Source organism: Acanthochromis polyacanthus, chromosome 12 (assembly GCF_021347895.1).
Source record: "Acanthochromis polyacanthus isolate Apoly-LR-REF ecotype Palm Island chromosome 12, KAUST_Apoly_ChrSc, whole genome shotgun sequence".
Classification (NCBI taxonomy): domain Eukaryota; kingdom Metazoa; phylum Chordata; class Actinopteri; family Pomacentridae; genus Acanthochromis; species Acanthochromis polyacanthus.
Genome location: NC_067124.1, coordinates 27,749,357 through 27,761,752, shown reverse-complemented (window position 1 = coordinate 27,761,752; position 12,396 = coordinate 27,749,357). Strand labels below are relative to the sequence as shown.

At 39.7% G+C, this 12,396-nt stretch overlaps 1 protein-coding gene across 3 annotated transcripts in view; it reads right to left on the bottom strand.

Annotated features, from left to right (window-relative positions):
* The window catches only part of paqr6 (progestin and adipoQ receptor family member VI), a 29,966-nt gene extending 17,763 nt beyond the window's left edge, over nucleotides 1-12,203 (bottom strand). Inside the window, exon 1 of one of the 3 annotated variants that reach the window (XM_051956286.1) lies at nucleotides 11,972-12,203. In XM_051956286.1, the coding sequence (XP_051812246.1) occupies nucleotides 11,972-12,032 (61 nt within the window). In that variant the 5' untranslated portion in view covers nucleotides 12,033-12,203. Of the gene's footprint in view, nucleotides 1-8,733; nucleotides 8,868-11,537; nucleotides 11,726-11,971 lie in introns of those variants that run through there. The other 2 variants (XM_051956288.1, XM_051956287.1) reach the window with 2 other exon arrangements.
* Nucleotides 12,204-12,396: the final 193 nt, after the last annotated feature.

Here is a 12,396-nt window from a genome sequence, read left to right as displayed (position 1 = left end):
CACCAAGTAAACACGATGATTTTAACACTGTCATCACACTGGTAGGCCACTGAACATTTCAGATTTTTCACAGCAAATCCTGGATAAGTTTATTAACCAGCCTGTGCTTTGTCAAAGTTTGTTTCTCTCTCATCAGACCTGAGAGGATGAAACACTTCCTGACGCCTCTCTGGGCACTGTTCCTGCCTCATGGGGCTCCCCTCCTGCAATGTGGGAGCAACAAGAGGGGGCCGCTGCTTACTGCACCCCAGCTGCAGGCCCCGGCCTATTAGCAGCGACAAAGTGAGCTTTGTGGAGCTGCAGCCTTGGGAGTACAGGGGCCAAAGGATGGCTGTTACACGCTGCACTGGATGGAAATGAGGCATCTTGCACACAAATGCACACACACAAATACCCTGCGCGCTAACATGCATGCACGCTGGCACAACTCTTGCATTCATCATGACTGGAGAGCACCACAGCACACAAAACAACACACATAAGACCACAACTTGTGTCAATAATAGCAGCTGCTAAAAGTCTCTGCAATGTGAAAAAAAAGCCATTTTGAAATCAGGTCATTAACATCATGTGGTGCCACTTATTTGAACAGTCATTCTGAGACTTGGATGTGGTAGTATAACTGGATCTGAGATTGAAAGATCTGAAAAAGGAAAGCTCATCAAGCATATGAGTGCTGCAGTGAAATATGGACAGATGATTCAGTGTTTAAGGACATGGACCAGAAAAGTTGAATAAAATGCTAATTATCCTTCAAACACACGCACAGACTCAAACCAAAGTGTTTAGAGTACAGAAGAAGTCTTAGAATATGAAAATAGTCTACCTCAAACAAAACCAGGCAAAGACAGCATAGCTCACTCTGAGCCAGAAGCAGAATTAGCAGAACATGCTGATCATTTTATAACACAGGCGGCTGAAGAAACGGATTAGAAGTCCTTCAGTGAGGATTTTGGGGGCTCTCAGTGATAAAGCATTCTATTACTCTAGTAATATTTTTGATTCAATTATTCTTGAAAACATTATATATTAAGTAACATAACTAAAAGATAAGACAGCATCAGCGATTCACAACTGTTAACTCACTGGTAGATGAAACAATAAATTACTGTCTCAATCATCTGTTAATCGGTTTAAGGAACTTTTTTAAGAAAAGAAGATGAAATTCTGTGATTCCACCTGCTAAAATGAGAATATTTTCTTCCTTTTTTTACTCCTCTGTGACAGTAAACTAAATATTTTTGGACTCTGGACAAATAAGACATTTGTCATGAGAAAGGGCAACACTTTCTACCCTTTTTATTTTTCAAAGAAACAATAAAAGAAAATAAATGACAAATGAAACCAAAATCGTAAGTTGCAGCTCTATTTACTGGCAAGAAACAAGGGCAAAATGTTCCACTTGTTCTCCATCTATGGAGTCTTTAACAAAAACACTTTTTCCATGGAATGAAATAAAAGAATTAAAGCTAAGTGTGTACAAACCCTGGTAGAAAGATCAATTAAACTGAGACAACAGGAATCAATTCCAATATGCAAGAGCGACATACAGCGTTACTCAAAAATAATGAAGTGATTTCATTATGGAATATTTTACTAAGGAAAAGCAATAGAAAACTCCAGCCAAGTCACAACTATTCTACTCACAATAAACTTTCATTCGATGTTTAAGGTCATCAAATGACATCGAGCAACAACAGCGATCACCTTAGTGGATCGTGATATGCTGATACGCGTCTGGGAGGAATTATTTTATCGCATTGATGTTGCCTGTGCTGCAGGTGATTGCCACGTTGAACACTTGTAAGACAGGAAATAAAAGTTGATTGTGAGTAGAATACTTGCGACTTGGCTGGAGTTTTCTATTGCTTTTCCTTGTTACAGTATTGTATAATGAAATCGGTTCATTCTTTCTGAACAACCCTGTACAGTGTCTTTATCAACACTGCTACAACAAAGGCTGCAGCCAAAATATTGTTTCAAGTCAGTCATCCATCCATTTTCCCCTGGATTTCCTGCATTTAACAAGAAATGCACAAAAAGAAACAATGAAATGCCAACAACTCTCTGTCTTATCATTAACCAGCTATGAAAGTAGCTGTAAACCTTTACTTCACTGACATAAAAGTTTAAGGTGTGAATTTCCTCTGTGCAGGATAATCTTGGAACACACCTTGCAAACTGCACATTTATTGTCTTTTACAGACACTTGGCACAACTGCCAGATGGTGAAACCAGTGAAGCTGTTTTATCATCTGACTGACTCTTTTGATTGATCTTTATGGGGGTCAGTGATCAGTGGCCGACGGATGAGAGGAGCCCTGAATGTAACACAGTCAAACACCGTGGACGTCTCAAAACCAGCTCCACTGAATTTATGAATCCAAAGACAACAGGAGCACACACAAGCTAAAAACCTACTTCATTTCTAATCTGCTTTCTGCATGCAGCCTGCTCACTTGTTGGAATAATCGAGTCAGCTGGTAAAAACTTCTGCTCTACTTTTTGACCAGGGAGAAATACTCACATGGTGAAAAACACACGGATTTGTGCTGAGCTAGAGCAGACACACATTTTTACTGCACAGATGGGGTTAAAAAAAAGCTGATGTATAAAATGCATTAGCTGTAAGGAGCCTCTTTAAATCTTGGCAGTGAGTGGTATATTCAATCATGTATACATCCTCACTTATTTCTAGGATTTTCCCTACAACAGAAAGGCTTAGGCACAGCATTTTAAGTGTTGTTTTGTTGGGCATCTCAAACCTAATTAATGCAAAAGAAACAAAAAAAACAAAAGGAAAACAAAAACCCAGAGGTGGTTTAATCTTAAATTTTAATTGATTGATTACAGAAAATGATCTCAGTGGATGTCATTCTATGTTCTTTAATGGTCACTTCAACGCAGTCACTCCATTGGCATAGATTATCGGCTTAGAGTCTTAGTGCACTTTAGCTTATCTACAGAAAAAAGCTCTTGCTGGTAGGCATTAAGCATCACACAAGACTTTGTCATGGTGACCCTTTACTAGCTTAATGCCCACAATGCTCTTTGCTTGCCAACATGGAAGTGACAGTCGTCTAAGTAATCACCTGCTTGAGTTGCTACAGTTTTAAACAGTAAGACCCTCCCCCTGGTGGCCCAATCAGGTACTACAGTTATTCTAAATTACATTTTCTATCAAACGTCCTTCGTTTTCTGCCTTTTCGGTTATAATTATTGTAATTGGTTGAATTTTTACCAGCAACTAATCAATTACATGATAATAATGAACATCCCTATGACTAACGTGTGACAGATGCTCAAACTCTGCAAGATACCAGAGTTTTAAGAAGCGGCAGGAGGAGCACAAAGGCAGACGTACAGTTGGACAAGCAGTTTTAACATTGATCACTGTTGGAAATAAAATAGACTTCAACAAACATAACAAAAATACTTCTGGAGAACATAATATACTCTAGCTTTAAATCACAAATGTCATTTTGATTCAATAAATAGAACTCTGACTACAAGTATGCCAATATATGATAAGTTTGCCAGCTTTCTTTCACATATTTGATAAGGACAATGACTGAAAAAAAATTTCAAAATTTCCCTTTGAATAATTCTAAACTTTTCAAACACAACAACCCCCCCCTGAACCTAGCCAGCACCTGAGTCCATAAATCTTTAAAACGCTCTAATTAGCCATGTCAAAAACAACCAATTGTTGAGCTTCAGAGAGTTTGTTATCTCTCTGCTCCTGTTTCCAAACTCTGTGCCAGGCTAAGTGACTGCTGGTTGCAGCTTCAACACTATCAAACTCTTCCTCTCAAGCTGAAAGCACTTCATCTCAACAGTTAATGCTTCATTCTAATTTGAACATGCTGAAGTAGAACTCGGTGAGAAACATGTTACAGAGATTAGTGTCCTGTTGTGTTTTCTGTGTGTACAGAGTGGTGCTGGTGTGTGTAAAAGTATTTACTCGGCAAACAAGAGGAGGAAGACAAGCCTGTGGAAAAGTGAGACACTTGATGAGACATCAGCAGCAAACACAGCATCTTCCTCTCCCCTCTGCATGACTCTGGTTACCTGCATGTCCAATGACAAATGTGAATTTACTCAAACTGCACTTCCTCCCTTCAATGTTGTTCTTTTCCTCAACCTCCTCACCCCCTCACCCCCTCCATTGTTCACGATGTCATCATGCGACCTCTGTGAATGGACATCTTTATGGGCCTGAGGCTGACAATAAGAAGGTTACGCAGGCTGCACACGCACATGTGCCCTGCGCTGCATGTATGACCGCCTTGTCTCAGTCTGTACGTTAATCTATCGAACATTCCAGCGTCCTGCTCAAACATGTCCAGTCCACAAGACAACACGACAGACAAAAAAGTCAACACCACCAGCCCTGTTTTTAATGCACTGTTTCACAAAGGATGAACTTTTCCAGATAATTATATGGTTTAATGTGATGATTCATTAACCCAACTAAAGGTGCTGTAGGGTGAAAATCCAGTTTTATTGTGTTCTGTGGTTAACCGTCAAGTTGTGAAAGAGTTTTCTTCTGCCACTCCTCAATGTTCCACTGCAACTGGTCGGCCTCTCAGCACCTGGGTTTAATTCGTACCGACTGGTAAAGCTCTGTAACCCCTACCGAACCAATAACAGCAGAGCCCAAACTGGCAGTGTGTTCCTTCTGAAGGGGGCAGGAACAGCAGCAGCTTGTTGGTTTTCAGATCAAAAGAGCACTAAAGCCACTCTATAAAAGTCCAGAAAACCAAACTGCCATTGTGAAATGAAGTATCTTTGCATTATTTTTGAACGGACATGTCACTGTGGAGACATGTAAAGAAAGAGTACAGTGTGGGACCTTTGAATAAGCACTCAGATAGCATGCCTTCACATGTTACACATGTGGTGATGAGCAATGACGAAAGCCAGTTTTTCAAGTTAGGAAAATGAAACAGTGACTCAATTCCAACGCCTGTCTGCAGTGCTTTACATAAGGTCTGAGAGAGGCTGCTGTCAAAACGAGGTAGTATCTGCAAGGAATTTCTATTTGAATAACAGTCCTGATTAAAAAATTGATTCTCATCATTGTCACAATATAAAGCTGTGCAATAAACACAATGCAAAAGACTACCTGAAACGCAATAAATGAGAAAAATGCTTTTACTTATTGAGACAAAGCACCAGCTATCCTCGGAGTGAGTTTGCCAGGGGAATTTATTTCCTTCCGTTTTATTTAAATTCACGTTCTGTTTAACCCTCGTGTCATCCTGCAGGTTAAAATTGACCCGTTTTAAAGTTTGAAAATGTGGAGAGAAAAAAATATATTTTCACAGTGAAACTTCTGATGTCCACATTTTCAACATTTGTGGGAAATCTTTGAACATTTTTGGTGGGAAAAAAAGAAAAGTTTCAAAAGTTTCTTAAGAACATTCACAAAAAAAAAAAAATCTTTGTGAATGTTCTTAAAGAAGTTATTGGAAGTTTTACCGATATATATGTAATCACTTTAGATTTTTTTTGGAAGATTTTTACTCATTTTTTGAAATTATTTACAACAATTTTCTTGCCAAATTTGGGAGATTTTTTTTTAAATAAAACTTTTAAGGAATTATTGGAATTTTCTTCCTGAAGGTTTTGAAAATTTTCAGAAATTTAGGGAATTTTTTTTTTTTTGCTGAATTTTTGGATTTTTTTCAGACAAGGAAACTATGTTTTTTTGGTGCCTGTAAATGAAGACAACAGGAGGGTTAATTGGTTAAATGCTCATGAATGAACTGTTGACTAAAACATGTATGAATTTTTCTCACATGACCATTAGTCACAGTCAAGTCAGTAATGGATAAACATTTGCACTACGAAGGGCAGAAACTTTCAGTTTTTACAGAATCTTTTGGAAACAGTGCAGTTTTGGTTTTGATTAAATGTCATGATTTTAAGCCTGTATTTGATATTCCAGACATAACTCCAAGTCAAAGACGAGCAGTTCAAGGACTCTCTGAAAGGTGAAAATCCAGCGGCTCTTTCGGTTTTGGAGCTGTGTTTAAAGATAACATGCCTTTCAAACCTGCCTGCAGGCTTTCAGATTCAGAGGGGGATTGTCTAACTAATATACACACTTCAATATTTCTTTATCACAAGTTACATCAGCAACACTCAACAATGTTATCACACAAGGAACATTTTCCTCATATTGTTCTGGCTTTAATATCAGCGCTGAAAAGTGATTCTTGAAAGAAAGTCCTGCTCTTTGATTCTTGGGAAGCTGACAGATGAAGCCAAAAATAACAAGAGCTAACAAACACCCAAATAAGAACACAAACTGAATTTTGCATCTTAACAGAGCGCACATGTTGATGTTGGAGTTTTATCATAATTGCATGAAAGCTGTAACAGCCAGCAAGCAGCAAACAAACTATTATGATCACTGATTCATTGTTTTAAATCACTTCATGTCAGTCAGTCAGCTACTGTTTCTAGCTTCTCAAATGTGAGTGAGTTGCAGCTGTAACTATCCTGGTTCATCTGCCAGCTATTTTCTCAATCAGCTGCTTAAACATTTAGTTTACAGTGTGACAGAAAATAGTAAATTTCACAAAGCTAATATTGACTTACCATTAAGTTTACCATGGATTATTTTCTCGACTAACCAATTCACTCACTGGTCTATAAAATGTCAGAAAATGGTGACATTTTTTCAAACGGCGTTTCCAAAAGCCCAAGTCAATGTTCTAAAATGTCGTTTTTTTGTCTGAAGATATTCTGTTTACTGCCGTTAAGGAGGAAAGAATCCAGGAAATATTCACATGATGACATGATTTGATAACACTTCTTCAGTTATCAAAATGTTTGGTAACTTAGAGAATTTGTCTGTATTCAGTTTATTGTCATAGATCAGGGCTGTCAAACATGCGGCCCGCGTTTTGATCATAAACTACAATACTATACCAGTGATAAATGTTTTGTTCCTTTGTAGGCACTCTGTGATCTGAAAGCTGTAATGTGTAAATAATAAACTGAGGTAAACTGTTGTTGAAATTGAAATTTAAGGTTTTTCATGATGTTTTGTAAACAGTTGGTTCATTAACTGTGAAGATTTTCAGAATGTACCTTTTGCACTAAAAAAAAAGGAAAATTTCAGAGTTCTCATTATTTATAGGTTATTATGTTATGATTTTACTGACATCAAATTGGGCTTAATATGGCCCCTGAACCTTTAAAATGAGTTTGTCATAGATGATGACATATACACCTAAAAATGTCCACATCTGAGAGACTGAGCCAAGTGTTTTATATGTTAGCCATCCTTAAAGAATTGAGTCAAATGTTACTGATTAACCTTCTCTCTTTTATTTGTATGCAAATTAAATATCCTGGGGTTTTGGACTTGACATCAGATAAATTTGGCAGACAAATTTCAAGGTTGATCTGGGCATTTTTCTTTTCTTTAAGACATTTTACAAAGCGCTGAATAATCTACATGTGATGAATAAATGTAAACCTGCATTCTCTGACCAAGAAGTTACTTCAGTCTCTACAGGAGCGAACACCAAGTCATGTGCTGCGGTTTATAACATCCCTGTTTTTAAGTCTGAAGTCATGCTGGAATGTTCCTCTGAAGGTGTTCGTCCTCAGCGACCACATTTCCTGGTAAATGTCTACATCTCACATGAAACCACGGCACAGAGTTACGCAACAACCTCTGTGTGTGTTCTTACACATCACAAAGGATCACTGACTCCCCCTCAAAGATCAGAACGGATTGTTGCTTAATCAGTTTGTTCACCCAACCAGTTACACCTGAGTCCCTCCTAAAGATGCACCTTTGCACGCCTGTCTGATTCTCCTTTTGACAAAGAAAGGGAACACGGAGTCAAATAGAAACCAGTTTGAGCTCATAACTAGTCCAATATGAGGTCATGGACTTGAACATGAGACTCGGCAGCTCGTGTTGTGTTGTGTTGTGGCGATAACAGTCAAGCTCCAGAGGTATGCGTGTTACCCTGAACCCCCACCATGTCAGCACAGCTTTTCCTTGTTTATATCACAAGGAATCTCCCATGTATGTACACTTTTACACTTTATATCCCCTGCAAATTGAATACATTGGTATTGCTCATGATTAATGTCATTGTTTTCCCAGTTTATCAGAAAACACAGCTTCAAGTGTGTTGTTTTGTCCAACAAACATATATCGTGTATATTAACTTTTAAACAGAAAAAAGGCAGTAAACATTCACATTGTCCATGATGCATCTTGGCTCTTTTCTTACTAAACTGATTTTTTTTAAAAATGTTTCTTCAAAAATGAGTTTCCCATTAAGAAAAGAAATAAATAAATGAATCTGGAATGGATTCAAAGTCACAGATGTGTAAATAAAGAGAAACTGCCTCCATGTGCTCAAGACCATGAGGCAGCTTCTTACAATATGGAAAAATCCAATGTGGGAAGAAAAAAAACAGCCAAACCCTGCCTGAGTATTTCTCCTGGACATCTCCACAGCAACCATGTAGGAAAACATGTTGGTCACATGCAGCTCATAATAAGTCGGAATGTCTCGATCCTTCAGCCTCATGTGTGTTTTTCTGTTTCCTCCTTTTTTCACTCGACTTTCCAGGAATTCGCTGAGAAAGTGATGTAGGAAACAACAACAGCAGCAGCTTCCACTCACAGGGAGGCAAACTTCAACCCCAACAAAGCAGCGAGGAAGAGGGGGAAAAAATATGTCAGAGACTCACCGCGACCCTCGGACATGCGGAGCGTCCACGGCTCCCCTGCTTGTATTTGCGTAAAGACGCCGTTCGGAGACGGTCCGTGTTCTCTGCCTTCACTTCTCCGTGTCTCGGGTTTAATTGTGTACAGAAAAAAAACATCCACAGCCTCCTTTTCTCTTGTCCTGAACCAGCCAGTAGGAAGCAGCGCTCGGTGCTCACGTGGACCGACGCAGGAACAACAACATGAACCATGTGTGCGCGCTGACAGGGATGGTGGAAGGAGCAGATAAATGCTTTAAAACAGGGGTGTCAAACTCATTTTGGTCCAGGGGCCGCATACGGCCTAATTTGATCTCAAAGAGGCCGGACCAGTGAACTTAGAGCATAATTACCGAGAAGTAACAATAAGTCTAAGTTTTCCGACGTTTTAGTGCAAAGGAGAACAATTATGTTAGAAAAATCTTGATATGTAATGAACTGTCCTTTTAAAAATTAAATTAGAAACAACCAGAGATTAAAGTAAGTGCAATTTCAACAACACTAGGACTCAGTTTAACATTTATTTGTGTGCATTGTGCATTACAACTGATCACAGTGATTGTACAATGGCACAACATATTTAGTCACAGGTATGTGGAACTTAAACTAAGCCGTACTCTGAGGGGGACTTCCTTAAAACTTGCATGCTGAAGGCTGCAGAAATCGAGGGATACACCATTCATGGTGACCAGACGATGAATCCTGATGACTTCAAGGAACCTCTGATTTTTTTTAAGTGCCACACACAAGTGTAAAAGGAGAGAAAATGAAAACTGTCTGAGTAGATGCTACTGCCATGGGTCCTGCTGTCACATAGACTGGAAGTATGCAGCATATAAAAAGTGAACCTAATAGCACTCAAAAAACCACAAATGTCTGTAGAAACTTCAATGGCAATCCAACTTCGAGCCGCTGAGATATTTCAGTCTGAATCAAAGTAGTGGACTGAAAAACCGACTGCTTTTGCATCACTTGAGCCACATTGCTACTAAGGCTACAACATCTGTTTTATAATAACCTTTAGTAACTCTCTCATGACAGCGATGACCTCAGTGCCAGCAGTGATGTCGGTCACTCACATTGTTTAAATACTGGAAGTTACTCCACATTACTCAGCACAACCAATTCAGCCTTGTGGATGACGACACACCCTTGAGGTTACAAAAAGCACAGCCGCCTTTGACTTACTTTTACTTCTACTATATCACGTGATTTCATTGAATGACAGCCTTCACATGAAACTGTGGGGAGACTCCTTTGTCCAATCTCTGACCAGAGAGGACATCCTGTTTCAGTCTGTACAGGGCAAACATCCAGTTTATGTCAACACCACGGTCAGTCCCATCGTAAAGCTTCTGTTTGAATTCATCCAAAGCTTAGTGACGTTAAACACTCGAGAACAATGAGCACTTAAACACATTCAGTCAAACCTGGACAACAGCACCTCATCAAACTATTCAAATTGCCTTGATGATTAGCTGTAGCTTAGATATTTCTTTTTCCAATCTGTATTCACACAAACAAGTTTCTTAGCAGAATTTAAAAAGCATCTTCATTCAACATTCATATTCTGTCTCAAGCAAGTGAAAGTGTCCCAAATACATGACACACCCGATTAACATTCACATAAAATCCGTCTGCAGACTGCAGAGGATATTACTATGAATTCTTAAAATAGCAGCGTGTATTCAATAGAAAACATCTTTATTGCTCCGGTGGGAGACTTTGAAAGGATCAGCAACGCCTCCTTTATTGCGACATCAACTCTCCTGCACATGTGCAGTGACCTCTTTCTGGACAAGTTCCTCCTCCCTCCATGAAGTCATCGGCTGTGTCCGAAATGGCATACTAACGTACTACTCATACTAAACGTGACGTCAAAATAAGTATGTAGTACGTTAGTATGCCATTACGGACACAGCCACCGTGTTTGGGTTTTTATTAGTTCAAACTCAACAATCAGGCATTTTTGGGCTCTTTTAGTTCGAATACACTTGAGAAAATCACTCTTTACTCTTTTAAAGTGGGCTTTTTGGTTATTTGTTTGTATTTGTATTGACTTTGCTAGCTTGATATGATTGTCTTGTATTTTATATTTTCCTAATCGTCATTTAAATAATATTAAGGCACTCATCCAAACATGCTTTCACCAGTGGTGGAAGAATTTACTAAAAAGTACTGTTGCCATAATTTAGAAATGCACAAAAAAGACTCTTTCAGGTATATTTCTATTATTATGAATGCATTAATATGTAGCATAGTCAATCTTACTGTAACTACATTGTATGTCAGTGGTTTATTTTATAGTAATGCAAGTAAAATCTGCAAAGTAGCTACTAACTCAAGAAATCTAGTGGAGTTAAAAGTATAACATCTGTGAAATTAGTACACAGCAACACTCAAATACTTCAGACTGTACTTCTGTGACTTAGTACAAATACTGTTATTGTGCAAAAATGTACAAAAAGCTTCCCAAATGACCCAGTAATGAAATTATCACGGACACGCTGACACTGGCGTGCGGAAAAGCAAAGCCTGATCCTTGACGCGCCGCTCAAACTCTGGAAACATGCGCATCGACATTGCGCCACGGCACATATGTGTGTGTTTTTGTGTTCAGTTCCCATAAACGGCAAGGACTTACGAGGAAAATCCTCCGGGGTCTCTTTACGAGAGGGAGGGGAGTGGGTTGACTGATACATTAGACAGTTATTTGAGAGAAACAGGCAGCGAGTCTCGGTGTGAGCGCGCTGCAGAGATGGAAGAGACACACAGAAACCTGGTCTGACCTTTCAGCTGTATGTGTCCGATCGGCTCATTGCAGGCGAAGTGAAGAGAGTCCGGACCGAACAGGAGAGGAGAAAACTCACAGCTCCATCATTACTCTCCAGCAGGGCCCGGCTCTATTGTACCCAAAAACTCCTCTCTCCTTCTCTCCCTGCGCACATTCCTACAGGAACCAAATAAAAACACTACTGGATCCCAGTGTCGAAATCCCACCCTCAGGGCCGAGACTTTTTTCCATTGGATGTGGCAAAGAAAGAAACCTTGTTTTCTCGATCAGCAGACAAGGCGCGGAGGACGAGAGCTGCAGCATCGTTCACAAAAGACGAAACACTGATGGAGTGAAAATCAATTCCTAAAAGATTTTGCGCATAAAAAAGGACGACTAAAGCGCACATGTGAATGACCATATGCCCCAAAACACAGAGATGCTACTTACACATAAACTCCAAACAGGCGAGACATTTCCCCACTGCCAGCACAGACCCCTGCATGGACATTTCTCAGACGGATCACAGGCGCTTGTTAAGTTGTAAATCTAACTAATGGGTTTTTGGAAGTTTAAACCTCTCATCTTGTCCCAGCAGTCCAATCCGTCCGCTCCAAAGTCCCCGCAGCCCCGCAGCTTCATGAGCTCACTGAAAGAGGATTGCTTTGGGTCAGTGAGGTTTCCCAACCCCCTTACCCAGCAAAAAATGGGCCAACACCAGTGCCAGCCTTCTTCTGTTTGGGGCCCTGGCACCGGTTCTGCTGCAGGGGGATTGGTTATTCTGTGTGCTTGGTCAGTGGTGGGCACTGGGCCTAGGACAAGAGATGGATGAAAGAGGAGAAAGAATGGCACATGGAGACCTAGTTTGAGAGAAG